The 14,922-nt window shown below is 46.4% G+C and overlaps 2 protein-coding genes across 10 annotated transcripts in view; both read right to left on the reverse strand.

Annotated features, from left to right (window-relative positions):
* Positions 1 to 653: 653 nt before the first annotated feature.
* On the reverse strand, positions 654 to 9,180 carry LOC118264554 (sodium-independent sulfate anion transporter). Its single transcript, XM_035577091.2, has 10 exons — positions 8,164 to 9,180; positions 5,725 to 5,895; positions 5,118 to 5,338; positions 4,897 to 5,044; positions 4,403 to 4,567; positions 4,171 to 4,332; positions 3,997 to 4,097; positions 2,363 to 2,548; positions 2,113 to 2,277; positions 654 to 2,040 (listed from the first exon to the last, which is right to left on the reverse strand). Exons 1-10 carry the CDS (start codon positions 8,402 to 8,404, stop codon positions 1,789 to 1,791), a joined length of 1,812 nt encoding a protein of 603 aa, XP_035432984.2. The 5' UTR covers positions 8,405 to 9,180; the 3' UTR covers positions 654 to 1,788.
* Positions 9,181 to 13,264: 4,084 nt separating this feature from the next.
* The window catches only part of LOC118264555 (tigger transposable element-derived protein 4), a 31,977-nt gene continuing 30,319 nt past the window's right edge, over positions 13,265 to 14,922 (reverse strand). For all 9 annotated transcript variants that reach the window (XM_035577095.2, XM_035577099.2, XM_035577097.2 and 6 more), the window contains 2 exons: positions 13,773 to 13,945; positions 13,265 to 13,699 (listed from right to left, as the gene is read on the reverse strand). In XM_035577095.2, coding sequence (XP_035432988.1) covers positions 13,642 to 13,699; positions 13,773 to 13,945 — 231 coding nt within the window. In that variant the 3' untranslated portion in view covers positions 13,265 to 13,641. The remainder of the gene's footprint in view (positions 13,700 to 13,772; positions 13,946 to 14,922) is intronic.

The raw sequence follows: 14,922 nt of genomic DNA on the forward strand, positions 1-14,922 counted from the left end.
TTTTTCAACGAATTATTAAGGGTAACCTGTTTGTTTGTTTGTTTGGGTCAAATGTAGTAATAGAACTTTTCCCCCTTCCTGACGACATATCAATCTGATCTGAAGATTTTTAATACAAACCCTTATGCTTGATGACCACACACATTAAACTGTTTAACATATAAAAAAAATATATGTATTACTTGTTCTTTCTTTCATAATCTCCACGTTTGGCAGGCAGATTGGAGATCGCAGTTTAAAAGGCTCAGGTTTATTAGAAAACGCTGCTGACTCTTCGTCGGCTCACACAGGAGTAATGCCAAATTGCCAATGTGACAAATGTATTTTAATTTACACCCGAGGGCACACACTTGGATTTTCTCACAAATTCCCATACGCATGACATCCAGACCCAGAACAACAATTTGTGGATCACACAAAACGTTGCACCGTGCGGGAATCGAATCCGCTACAAGTTGCGTGGTAGCCGGTTGCCCAGCCACAGCGCCAACCGTGCAGTCAATTGAGTTACATCACAAATGTAATTGAATACTAATACTATATATTTATATAATATACAATGTGTATAGTAATGTACCTAAACTATACATAGGTAGATATATTGGGCAACGAGGCCCCGTGCACCGTATTGACTGTAATAATAAGCGTTGAAGTTTAATTTTAAGTTACTTTTATTTCGTTTATATTACAATTTTATGCTAAAATAGTATAAGTAAGACTAGTCAATCTTAAACCTAGTAGTCGTGCGATAATTGGCCAGACTTCGCTTGCCAGCTGCGACACTGTCTGCACAGGCTGGTGGAGCATAACTCTCACGCAGTTGTAACACGTTTAAAGACCGAGTATTGCATTTTTGTGATATGGCGGGTCAGTCGAAGCTTAACCCCAAGTTAGTAGGTTCGCCACAACTCCTTCTTTCCGTACATTTGACAGCCAACCGGCTTTAACTATTTGGTGGCCGAGGACAAGGATGGCGACCCCACAAACTTGAGCTTAAGGTTATCACTTAAGACAATGCTCAAAATGTGCCTTGTAACACTATTTAATTGTGGACAGCGAAACTTATACCTCCTTCTATCAGAATAAAGTACATCGACTTGAAAATACCAGAATTACTTAGTTACAATTATGTTACGGATTGCGAGATTCTACCATTATTGACCATCATTCCTGACCTAATTGACTAGGGACCTACCAAACTATTACAACTACTAGTAGTTTGGGATCCTATATCGCACATATCCACAGATTAATCTATGTTTGAGGCGGTATGAAGATGGCGCATCACACGCGCGGTTCCACAGGGCTCGCTATTGGGACATCGACTACGAACTACGACTGGTTGCTCGAGAGGAAGCTCTCCCCGGTCGTCTGCAGACTGCCGCTGCCTGCCAGCGAGCCAGTACATCGTCTCCGCCGCATGTTGTTGTCACACTTGTAGGTACACTCAAGCATCAGTATTTTATTTTACTTCGATTGGTACAAATGTGACACTATAATATTATAAATGTGAAAGTTAGTTTGGATGTTTGTCCGTCAACCACTTTGAAACTACAGAACGGATTTTTGTGAAATTTTGATTTGAGTAGCAGGATACTATTTATCCCACGAGAACAGGGACGTAGCTGCTGGCAGAAGCTAGTAGGCTTTAAATCTGAAAGTGCTACAAGGGATGAGGAGGGGATTTTTGAGCATTGTTCTTCGTCAGAAAAATGTTAACCAAACGCAAGCAAGCCTTCCGCCTGCCGCCGCCGCCACTGCCTGGGCGCTGGGCGCAGTGTGCCACTACTACGGCTGCAGTGCGTCCGGCTCGGGCTCGGCGGCAGCCAGCAGGGCGGCGCTCTCCTCCCCGGCCGGCAGCTGCGCGGGCGCTGACGCCGCCGCCACGCTAGCCAGCGCCTCTGCCGCGGACGTGGCGCGCAGTCCGCGTCGCTCCACTCCCTCCAGAAGCTCGTACCTGGCCACCAGCTGCTCGGGCACGTTGTACATGATCAGTAGCTGCTCGTCCGCCTTCAATTTCTTTATGAGGCGCTCCAGCACCTGAAACGTATACGTCACATGTTACAGTGGAAGGCGTGAGGGTGTGAGGGCGAGAGTGTACAAGGCGCGTACCTGCATGGCGGCGTAGTCCAACATGGCGAGGTGCGCACAGTCGAGCAGCACGGGGCGCGGCGCGGCCCGCGCGGCGGCGGCCAGCAGGCGGCGCGCCACCAGCTCGCCGTTGACGTACACCAGCCCCTGCGCCGGCCGCACGCGCACCGCCTCGCCGTGCGCCGTCTGCGACACCCACACGTTACTGTCGTCCGTCTCCGGTCGGAGCTACCCGGGCGCGGGGCTGCCCGGGGGCGCGGGGCGCACGTACCTTGATGGAGTGCATGTGGATGTCGGGGCGCATGAGCTGGCGCAGCAGCACGGCCAGCGAGGCCACGGCGCCGGCCAGCACGGCCAGCTCCACGGTGCGCAGCACGCTCACGCAGAACGTCAGCGCCAGCACGGCCAGCTCGCGCCGGTCGCGCCGCCACAGCCGGCCCACCGAGCGCACGTCCACCTGCGCACTACGCCTGTACACTCTGCCGCCTCTACCGGCCGACACGTGATACGGTAATTGTATTGATCGTACCGTATTAATATTACCGTACCGTTATTTTAAAGTATAAAACTGCGAAAAATCATAACAGAAGTCCAATCTATGTATTTATACGTATGTACGTTCATAGGTATAACATCTTGTAGGCAAGTTGTAACGTATAGAGTGCGGTAAACATACCTACTGGGTACTGAGATATTCTAAAAATAGAGTAAATACAGTTTAATAACAACATTGTAAATAATAATGAATCAATGAATAGTACATTCACATGAGAGCTCCCTGGACTATCTCTGCGGAATTGTTCTACAAAGAGCGACGCTACGGTAGATTGAATTAAACTGGCAGAGGTTATCGCACGCCCACGTCTGCATGAATGCACGAATCATTATTCACCAGAGAGTTGTCCGCTATCGGCTACCTATGTCACGAAGAAGAGTATGCTAAAATGGTATCACCGTTGAAGGCAGGAGAGACATGTGATGTGGATAGAAACTCGATGGAGGTTAGATATTATGGAGGATCCATAGAGGCAACATACTAAATCAGTAAATGGAGTTTAAGTGTGGGAGAGCCATGCTTCGGCACGAATGGGCCGGCTCGACCGGAGTGATACCACGGCCTCATAGAAAACCGACGTGAAACAACGCTTGCGTTGTGTTTCGTTGTGTGAGTGAGGTTACCGGAGGCCCAATTCCTCCTTCCCATTCTTCCCAATCCCCGATTCCCCAACAACCCTTAAATTCCTAACCCCCAAAAGGCCGGCAACGCACTTGTAACGCCTCTGGTGTTTCAAGTGTCCATGGGTAGCGGTGATACGTCTGTTCGATTACTCGTGTTCCATAAAAATAAAGCTTATAAGGAAACAGAATCACGTCATCATCACCATCATCCCAGCGTTATTTCGGTTGCTTCCTTTCAAGGCCCGGGGCCACCTGTCTGCTATATTCTCTCCACTGCGCGCGGCCAATATACTATTTGTTCAGCCACAACTGGCTTTGGTAAGTTACCAGTTGAGAAATACACCTCAATTACTTGTTGATACTTAGATATTATTAAGTTGTAATCTAGCTAAATACATGGATTTTTTACTTTCAGTGTATGTATTTCCATAGTTATAATACATTTACTTACATACATATAAGTTTCAGGAATGTTGATACGTTTACTTCTTCGAATGCGATCGATTCACGAAACGTGTTAAACTTTTACCGATCAGAGGGTGGGCTGCTATCAGTACAACGTACCTACATGTGTGTATGAATAATGTAAGACATTTATTTTTTGCTTTTATTTTTTTTAATCTGTTATCTTTAAATCCATTTTCTTATTACTGATAAAACGATATCCGTATTATCGTCCGTTATTTACCGTTTTTGATCGTTGAAATAAGTATTACAAGTACTGACCATAAATATGACCGCACAGATGAGCACGGCCGACAGACACGCCTTCGGGATGAAGTAGAAGTACTGCGTGAGGAATATCAGAGCCAGCAGAGTGATGATTCCTGCAAGCACAAGCAGTGCAGTGAGTGCGGCGGGTGCAGCGGGTGCAGCGAGTGCAGCGCGCGCGGTACGTACCGGAGTAGAGGCCGGCGGCCGGCGTGCGCACGCCGCTGGAGTGCGACACGGCGGAGCGCGTGAAGGCGCCGCACGTGGGCATGGCGTGCACCAGCGCGCCCGCCATGTTGCACAGCCCCAGCGTCACCATCTCCTGCGTGGCGTCCACGCGCCCGCCCGCGCCTGCAACACGCTCTCACTCACTCCCTGCCTCGCCGACCGCCTGCCGGGCGCGGCCCGTCCCGCCACTTACAGAATGCCTTAGCGATGGCGATGTTGGCGAGCACCATGACGATGGGCAGCATGATGACGCCGGAGCCCAGCTGCTGCACCATGTCCACGAAGGTCACGGTGCTGTTGTCCACGGACGCGCTGAAGGGCGGCACCGACAGCCGCGGCAGGCCCGGCTCCACGCGACCTGCCACACACCTCTACTTACTACGCATTCTACTGTCTACTACACAATCTTGTTGTATCCACGATCGAGTCGGACATTATCAGTATTCGGCTGTTAGCAGTAGTAGGTAGTTGCTAAAATAAAATTGTTAATGATTGTTTATAATATATAGTATGTATGTATGTATTTATAATATATACAAAATTGAGCAAAATGGATAACCTTTGTTTGTTTACCATGAAGGGATTTCAAATTATTGAAGGGATACCAATTTTTTTTTAATATTTGGCAACATTATCAGTGAGATGTATAGACCATATTCAGATGCACTAATATGTATCGGTCAGTACCAGAGAGCTTGAACAGCGGCTGGTTGGGGTGGTGCGTGAGGTACGCGAACGACGACGCGGCCAGCACCACCAGCGCGTTGCGGCTGATGGACACCAGCCACAGCGCGCGCGCCACGCGGGGGCTGCGCACGCGCACGTCCTTCAGTTTCTGCAAGGAGAGCACCACTGTCAGTGACGCGCTGACCGACAGACACACAGACACACACACACACACACAGTACCCGCAGCAGTAGCAGCACGGTGCAGCAGACGGCGCCCAGCGCACAGTCCGCGTAGCGAATGTCGTCCCATTTGGTGACGATGAGCCGAATGTTGTCGCCGACCGACTCCGCCGTGAAGCTCAGCCCGAGCAGCCCCTTGAGCTGCGCCGCCACGATGATGATAGCCGTGGCCGACGTGAACCCGCTCGTCACCGACGGAGATATCAGCTCCACCAGGAAACCTGACACACCGTACACGATACACGATAATTTACTATCCACAACACTTGTGTCATCATTTCTGTATTGTGTCAAGTGTGCGAGTGATGCACACCTGGCCCCACGTCTCTAGCTGTGACCAAGCTCCGACAGTAAGCCACTACCGTGAATACTTCCGCTTGCCTAGCTACTATGTTGTTCACACAACGACTTTAGTAGTTTACTCAGTTAAGTAAATGTTTGCATAATATTTAGATAGATTAAGTGAAATTAAAATGTTCAGGCATATCGTAAATAATGTGCGATAAGTGTAAGTAGTAAACAGATTCGTTGTGACGTTTTGTTGAAAACAAGTTGTTCTTTTACTGAGTTTGTCACTGGACGACATCGCCGGGACGTAGGTGCTCACCCAGCCGCAGCAGCCCCATGATGAGCACGACGCAGCCGGACAGGAAGGTGAGCAGCACCACGAACTCCACGGGCAGGCCGCGGCAGATCTGCAGCGTGAACAGCGCCATGAGGCTGGTGGGCCCGATGGACACCTCCTTCACCGTGCCCAGCACCACGTACAGCATGGTTCCTGCACACAACCGTAAGCTACGGAACAAGCCAACATTGCGACAAGCCAACTTCTCGACCGACAATATTTGATGATGTGTTTGTGCTTGTATCCCGTTTTAAATTACATTACATACTACAATGTTATAATAGCGCGCTGAGCGACCTTGAGCTTCTTTATAAAGCCCACAGTGACAGACCACGTTCAGTTCCTGGGTCATCGCTGGTAACACACATTGGTTACTAGACTGTCGTCTTGAGGCCCTGAGGTATTTACATTTATTTGTGGGAGCCGCTGGATGCAGGTCGCTTACAACCGGCCTATCTGGAAGTCATTGGGGGAGGTTCAGCAGTGGATGTCTTATGGCTGTAAGATGATGATGAATGTTATAATATCATAATATATCGTATTTTTCATTAATCTCATCGACATATAACTAGACGCGACTAACATGGAGTATCCTACAAAAACATTTTTAATATTTTTTGTGTAAAATATTGCCAAGACAAGACTATATGTATAAGCCATGGTCCTACAATAGGCCCTAGTTCTGTTTACACTTAAGTTGCGGTGGTTACAGGCGTAACTCGTAGCGCGTAGTCCGTAGAACAGACCGTAGCGCGTAGTCCATAGCACAGACCGTAGCGCGTAGTCCGTAGCACAGACCGTAGCGCGTAGTCCGTAGCACAGACCGTAGCGCGTAGTCCGTAGCACAGACCGTAGCGCGTAGTCCGTAGCACAGACCGTAGCGCGTAGTCCATAGCACAGACCGTAGCGCGTAGTCCGTAGCACAGACTACGGTCTTTACTCTGTCTCTACGTAGAGAGTAGTGCGCAGCGCAGTCAGTTGCGCGTAGAACAAATACAATTTCCCACCCTCAATCTCGTCGACGTGCAAGATTTGGAATAGTCAATCGACCGTACGGAAAGAGTTTAAAATTAGCTTAATAAGCATTTTGTCGCAGGTGTCTATGGCTAACCATCAGGCGATTCGTCTGCTCATTTGCTAATCTACTTCTATTTTTATGTTTTCAGAAAAAGTACACGACGATGTAAAACAGTAGGCAACTATCCGCGGTATACACAAATGTCTGTACTATCATCTGCCTACAGCGGCAAGTTCAGTGTAGTGTATTGAACAAGTCAAATATAGGGACGAAATTACGAACAGTACGATGTTCGTCTTTAAGAATGTGTCAATAAAATAATTTGTGGGTGCCGCGTACGGCGTAACCCAAACGGTATTGAAGTAAAACCACGCGAGGGTCACGCGCCGGGAAACGACCACACTTGTGACATATTATTGTAAACACCGCCGTGTGTTTTCATAATAATACAAACTAGGCATTGTTCTGTGGTGTTGGAACTAGCTATTCTATTAAAGAGAGGTGCAGCACACTATCTAGGTACGTGTACTAGTTTCCAATAAACATTACTTTGAAAGAATTTAATTGTAGTGCCCAATGTATTAAGTATACAAGTATACCGTTCGTCCATTTCGTTCATTAATATAACTTAGTGACAATCTGTGTGTGCACATGTATCACATCCTGCGAACATTATACTGTTGTACTAAATAATGCATGCACAGGGTCTACTACGAATGACGTCACTCTGGTTAAACTAGTAGGTACTTACTTAAAAATATTAAAAAAAATAATCTAATACATATCATTTTGAATAAAGTTATATAATATCAAAATTGTGTAATATTTTAGAGTCGTACAAGCCATTACTCCTTAATTAATCTATTCCTTTCACTGTTACCTCAGAGAAGCGTTGTGTCACTGGCGCAATAGGCTCTAATGCAGGGGTGGCCAACTTATATGTAGTAACTCGTGATCGACTTTTTTTTCAAAAAGTTCCTCGCGATCGACCTTTTATACAAAATATTTATGTGTACGCGTACCAAAAATTTTGAAGTTTTTTCTTAATTTCTGGTCCGCGATCGGTCAAAAATGCTCTCGGGATCGACCTGTTGGCCAGCCCTGCTCTAATGTAATCAATAGGATTAGTCAAACAGTATCTAACAATAAGTTACACGTAGGTATATAATGGACGACTTTGTTTTTAAGTTGCTCCGCCATTGTATTTTAATATATGTATGTACCTAGTACCTATAACATTTATTTTGCTATCCCTAGATAGGTTTATGTTCTTTCGCGGGAAATAAACACGATTTCGTGAAGTTATTGTTTTAAAGAAAGCTACAAATTAAAGGAACCACTATTTTGTTGATGTTTTATAAAAGCCCGTGGCTAAAATGTAAAGTTTCACGTTAGGCACATACCGACGAACGACGAGTAGAGGCCGTACTGTACGGGCAGGTTGGCGAGCGAGGCGTAGGCGATGCTCTGCGGCACCAGCGTGAGGCCCAGCGTGACGCCGGCCACCAGGTCCGCCAGCGCCGACACGCGGTCGTACGCCGGCAGCCAGCGCAGCAGCGGCACGCGGCGCCGCGCCAGCCGCGCCCAGCCGCCCGCCTTGTCGCCCGCGCCGCGCCACGACACCGGCAGGCCCTCCTCCTCCATGCTAGCTTGCCACGACCCGCTGGTGTCTAGCTTACGACCTATGCGTACTTTTGTTTACGTACGCACCGATTTCCTTTTTATTAATTTGTTGTAAAGTTTTTTGATATATAGGTGCTAGTTGCGCGTCCGAATCCGCCTCTGACGGCCGAGAGAAACGCACTGTGCTTTCAGACGGGCGAGCTACCGCTCGTTATAATTTAATTCATTATCTCGATATCAGTAAACCATTCCGATGTGTAAACAGCGCACAGCAAACAGCGTAGATACCGCGATCCGTAGCACCCGTGTGCCTGCGCCGGCTCCGGCGCTGCGTGTCCCGAGCGAGGGTCACCTGCTCCGCGTCAGCTGATGCCGTCTTCGCAGATAGCAGTTCTGCAATCACAACTTGCACTTGCCACACTAGTAAGGATGTCCATAAAGTGAAACTCACAAAGACTCAGGCAATGGTCCGTCTCACTAGTCACACGCACACGCAGAGATCCGTGCTCCAAATGGATTTGAATTTTAAAGTGATTTACTCAAACCTCGCATAAGTGGTGTCACAGATGAAGCAAGTTTCGCGTATAATTCACAAACAACATCATAGGTAAGGCCGCCTTAGGCTGTCCCTAGTCGAGCGGACGTAAACAAGTGTAGCGGGCGCCGGCCGGGCACGCCGCGCGCCGCCCGCCGCCCGCCGCCTGCTTCACAGAACTGCATGTTGCCTGAACCTCCAACAACTACGTGCATACCTCGGAGGGGTCTCGGGGCGTGGACTCTCGCTGGCTCGCAGTAAATACCTACGTTCATTCATCCTTGATACATATGTTACAGTCAGAGTGATTAAATAGTAATTATTAATAATGACTGGTCATTATGAATAATTGTATATAAATACCAAATTCACTAGATAATGTAATAAATTAATCACTTTATCTAGACATTATTCATAATAGGAAGTCCAAGTTAGTCAAAGTAATAATACATGTGTAACTCAAAATGTCACAAGACTCTTACTAGTAAGAATAACTTGTAAGAATAAAATTAGTCTTTAAGATCAAAGACTAATTCGTTTTGGCATAAATTTGAGTCGCATAACGTTAGTAGGCCTAATGACTTATGTAGGAAATGATGGTAGTGAACTTGTAGTGCCCTATACATAATTCCGATCAAACTAATTTGCTATAAGTTCCTGTAACAATTAAATAATAATGTTGGTTAAAATTTTAATATGCTGTGCAACAGAAGTTATTGACAGAACCGAATTGCTACAAAACCGACTCCACGTAGTCTTGTTTGTCCTACCCCTAGAGTGTAATTTAAAATCGTGTAGGCGCCTAGGACCGAGGCGGCCCGCGGGCTGAGGAGCAGGAGGCTGCTAGCGAGCCACCGTGGCTGAGGCTGGCCGGCGAAGCCGGCCAACAAGCCGAAGCTGCGGTGGTGAGCTAAAGCCGTCTGCGACGATTAGCACGCGTGGGGCCGCCGGAGGCCCGCAGCGCCGGAGCTATGACAGAAACCCTGCCTGCTACATGCTGCATGTTTGCTTGCATGCTGCTCGTTTTATTACATTATCCAAGTCTTCGAAGACAGTATATAAAATTGCTAGTTAATGTGATTAATTTTGTGTCATTTATCACTTTATCTAAATTGAGTAGTCGTTATATATAATTGCTAGACAGTATATATAATATCAAGATTTATTACTTTGGCTGTAACACATACACTCATTACATCAGTGACTGCCTCGTCATTGAAAAACCAGTTGTAAGAGATTAATGGCGCCTAATTGACGTCGTTAGAACACAAAGAGCCAAGATACTACATATTTATTGTTAATATTAGTATTAGGAATAGCACCTACTTAGTACTTATACCTAAAGTTCCCTTAAAATGTTTAGGAATTTGACCATTTATTGTGCGTAGAATAAAATGACTTTACCTAAGTATGCAGTCCATTACTGTAGTGGTAATGAATGAGAAAGGGAAACCTTTCCCGATTGACAAATTCCAGGATACGCGCAACTTTGCGACGAGTTTGCTGCCAGTCAACCGTACCTACGTGAGATACGTAAACCATAATAAGAAGACAAATGTGATGGCATCCAAATACGAATTGAAATTCCCGTTGATATATAGTTTTACAAACGATATTTATGTAGAACTATGTACGTAGCAACCAGCGTACCAACACCAACGAACCAAAACACTTACTACCCATACTTACGATGTTTCATATGTGATGTACAACTGCAGTATCCAATGCGTTAAAGTAGCGTCCAATGTATCCGTGAAATTAATATTAATCATGTATTGAACTACATATATAGCTACACACGTTTTCCGAACAAATGCTCAGATACTCGGCAGGTGAGTAACGCACTGGCGGTCAGCTAGTGCAGCGCTACCCTCGTGTCGCGGTGCGTTTACAAACATACAGAATTACACATCACACCCAGAAGAGGAACAACCTCACACAGCGCGGCGCTCCGTGCTCAGCCGCTGCGCTAGCAGTGCACGCGCAACTTGTCGCAGAAACTCTTCGATGTTTATAAAGCAACCAGTTGCGACAACTTCTTTTGTAAACTTTATGTGGCGCAGTACTACTTTATTATTGTTAGGTACGCACATATTTTTTACGACTAAACTATATAGTTTGGTTAGTTTCCAGCAGCGGTTCAATTACGTGTAATGTTTATTTACTAAGTACCTAGGTATGGGTACGCTACGTACTTACCTATCTACACCTAAGTCAAGGACTGCGGCAAGATGTAGATCCTCCAGTTAGCGAAGTATTAATATATGGGGTACTGAAGTATTTTGTATTCAAAATGGAATAATTAGTTTTCTTTATTTGTACTGATATTACCTATCGACATTTTCGTATATTAGTTTCCATTTATATATTAGTTTCCAGAGTGTTGGATGCTGAGTGTACACGACGCAGCTAAGCCCCCGCGGTGCGAGGTGTGTATACAAGTGATACTACTGCTAGTGTAAGATGTTCATTCACGTCGGTGTAGTAGGTACCTGCAGCATAACAATGCCGGAACTACGCGCTGGCTCTGATAACGTCCATCAAGTGAACGCGACGGCTCCGTGTGTGAACAAGCGCACACAGCCTTATCGCGACCGATTCTCTTTTCACGTCATTTTTTTTTTTCAGTTAATAGGCCGTCGTTTGGCCTCTATCTTGCCTGTTGATAAGTGATGATGCGGCCTACAGTGGAGCCCATAAGCAACCTATTCACTCGGGCTTTGAAGACACCCAGGTTATACCCATCAGGAAACACAGACTCCGGCAAGGACTCCCTAGCAGTTCGCTACATTTTTAACCGACTTTAAAAAAGGAGGTTTGGCCTGTATGTGTGTACGATTATCTCGCGTTTGGCTGAACTGATTTGATGCGGTTTTTAGCAAAATATTTTTCAGACTAAAGAGAAGGTTTTAGGGATAATACTTGACTGAAAAGAAGGGGACAGCAAAGAAAATTGAAGGCGGTTCCTTTGTTTTAAATGTCCATGATGTTCCGGAGATAGTTCCATACAAATATTGTGGTGGCATAGTTGCAGCGACATTGACACGGTTAGCTGTATATAGTGGCAGGTAGCTATTTATCTCCTAGTATTTGTGATTGTTATCTGTATATCCCACAATGTAGTAAACTGTAGCTCTGCGCACATGGTTTGTTCGTGCGTACTGGTACTGCGACCCGCCAGCGGTCGCTGCTGTGCTGATATCGAAACTGGCAGTTCCGTAAGCTAACACAACAAATTACTTAATATTTTAATCACCATTTAAAATGTAAGAATACGATTGTATTAGCATTTTGCGAAACTTGAAAAACTGGCGCTCGAACGAACACGCCGGTACGCACGCACCGACGTGGGCAGGTCGGTTGCGAATGAAGCCTCCATTTTGTAACAATTATCTACATGATTGCCATGGAACATCGGAAGCGGCCCTGCACTCCCTGCACTCCCTGCAGTAACTGGCAGTACAGCTGCAGTCTCGTCGTCATTGTTTTGCTTTAAAGCGACTGGAGCCTCTATAACGATATATTATTTATTTATTCAACAAATAACCGCCACGTGACGAACGCGAGCAGCTCGCGCCTCAATGTCAGAGCTACGATTCCATTAGGACACCCTGAGCGCACGAATAGCCGCGCAACCAAACACTGTACAGTTTTCCGAAGGAGACCTCGCCTGCTGTCAGCTTGGTTGGCAACCAACTGACTGTGGGGGGCGGCTCGTCTGCTGGCGGCGCGGCCATGAACATTTACTATCAAGCTATGTACTTATGATCTCACTCACCCTGCAACCAGTCGCGCCGCCTCCCGCAGGCACAGGCCTTAGCGTCATTTACAGCCATCGACGTCATATCCTGTAGACGAGTAAATGAGCTACCTAATTTAAAAGAGCAAGTATTTTTAAAGGTTATTTAAGTCCCTACAACTTTGTACGTATATTTATCAAACAAGTCACTTTGGTACTTCCAACTACTTACAACATCGGTGTTGGTTTTGTGTCTTGCTGTGAGTTTTGATCAGTTAGAGCCCGACAATGCACATGTATTTACCTAGGTACTAGGTACCTCTTCCTATCACACACATCTTCCAATTAATTAGCGTTTTACAACTGAAAGATATAACATCAGTATGTTACTTCGATCAGCCACGTAACAGCGAATTGATACAGCGAGCGAGGGTCGGTCCACGCAGCCATGTCGGTGTGGACTCCAACGTACATCTCACAAACACATAAGACAGGAGTTGTGTTGCTTGTAACATCTGATAGCTTCGTTGAGCGCTAGAAACATGTATGTACTTCAGGAGGTCCTTAGCGCGTTCGCGCTGCTTCATAGCAAATAACACAACCGACAGCCAGTATACCAAACATTTATTAAATTCTTTTAAATTTATAATAAGCATACATTATGTGTAAATGCACGATAGCCGCCACGTGTTAGCATGCAGCATTTGTATATAAATAATTTGTGTGTATAATTGTATATAATTTATACAGATTAAGCTCATTAGAAGCTACTTACACTAAATTTAACATTAATATAACATTAGCACTAACAGGTATTCGTATTATTTACAATAGAGCCGGAGCGGCGCGTCTATACAAACCTACACCCCTCGAGCACCGCCTAGTATCCAGTACTAATTAAATAAACAGAAAGACTTGCAAACGGTAACCATAACGACGTGGCCTGACAGCACCAGTGACCGGGGTGACCTCGGCTCGCTCGGCTCACTTCACTCTCTTCATGATGAGGTCTATCTGCTCGTCCACGCGCGGGCTCGTGCCCCTGCAACACACACACGGTGAGAGGCGGGCCGGGGCGCGGGGGCGCGGGACGGGGGCGCGGCGGGACGCGGTACCTGAAAGCGGCGGGGTCGGGCCCCACCATGGCGATGAGCTGCGGCACGTCGTGCGAGTGCGCGGCGAAGCGGGCCAGCGCGCGCGTGGCGCGCCACAGCAGCTCCTCGGGCGGCGCCCACGCCAGCAGCTGCAGCAGCGCCATGGCCAGCTCCACGCACACCTCGTCGAACACCTGCGACACACGCACTCTACACGCGCTCCTCCCACTCGCATTATTACATTACTTGCCAGTTCTTCTCCGTTGTAATCTCACTTTTGGAACCTGGGCCATGTTACTTGAAAGCCACGTTTCTGTACTTTTCATTAGTACTTTTACATTAGTTCTACCTCTACACTACGACTATTACTTAAAAGAATCAGAATTAATATTTAGTGTCTATGAAGACGATGATATTTTACTTCCTGCTAACATAACTATGAAACTTCGTGAGGACGTCTGGATGTTTGTTACTCTTTGTGCAATACCGCCTATTGCCATGCCACGTATACATATATCTACATGTGGCGACGTGTGTCCTATAGTCATAGTAGAGACTTCACGTGGCGCGCATTCGATTCCCGCGCCAGCAAAAAAGTTATGTATTTTCCTATTCTCGTTATTATGTTTATTTCTTCTAAGCGAATATTATTAAAACTAGATGATGTCAATACTCATAAAATTATCAGAAAATACACAATGTTCGAACTTGTCCCCACCACGACCAAATCTTGGCATGTTATGTGGCAGGGAAGGTGTGCAGTACGTGCAGTACGTGCAGCTACGTGCAGCTACGCGAGGTACTATTGGGCACACCACGCGGGTATATATGGTTTGTGGTCAATTGTAGTCATGGACACCACCACAGACATATATTGCCTTGCAGACACATGTGCGCACTCTTTGTATGCGCGATGAATTTGCATTCTGCTCCTTAAACATAACGCGCCTGGCAAAAGCTAGCCCAATATGTAAATCATCCAGCCACCAATGCCACCGGCTGACAATGTCAAGTTGAGGTTTGTGTATACCCGATGTACTCGTAGACCGATTTATCACGATCACGAGGCGCGATATTACACACGCGTGCATACATTGCTATATCTACTAGCAGTACATAGTAGCGCGTGCACATAAAGTATATTATAAAAAGAAATCCTTTTGTTTTTTGT

This window comes from Spodoptera frugiperda, chromosome 26 (assembly GCF_023101765.2).
Source record: "Spodoptera frugiperda isolate SF20-4 chromosome 26, AGI-APGP_CSIRO_Sfru_2.0, whole genome shotgun sequence".
Lineage (NCBI taxonomy): Eukaryota > Metazoa > Arthropoda > Insecta > Lepidoptera > Noctuidae > Spodoptera > Spodoptera frugiperda.

Excerpts from the sequence above, each read along its gene's own strand:
- LOC118264554 (XM_035577091.2), bottom strand. The coding sequence starts at position 8,404 with ATGGAGGAGGAGGGCCTGCCGGTGTCGTGGCGCGGCGCGGGCGACAAG. Across the intron at positions 5,339-5,724 it reads CATGGGGCTGCTGCGGCTGG|GTTTCCTGGTGGAGCTGATA; the intron begins GTGAGCACCTAC and ends ACGGTGTGTCAG. Across the intron at positions 2,549-3,996 it reads TCTGTGCGGTCATATTTATG|GTGGACGTGCGCTCGGTGGG; the intron begins GTCAGTACTTGT and ends CGTAGTGCGCAG.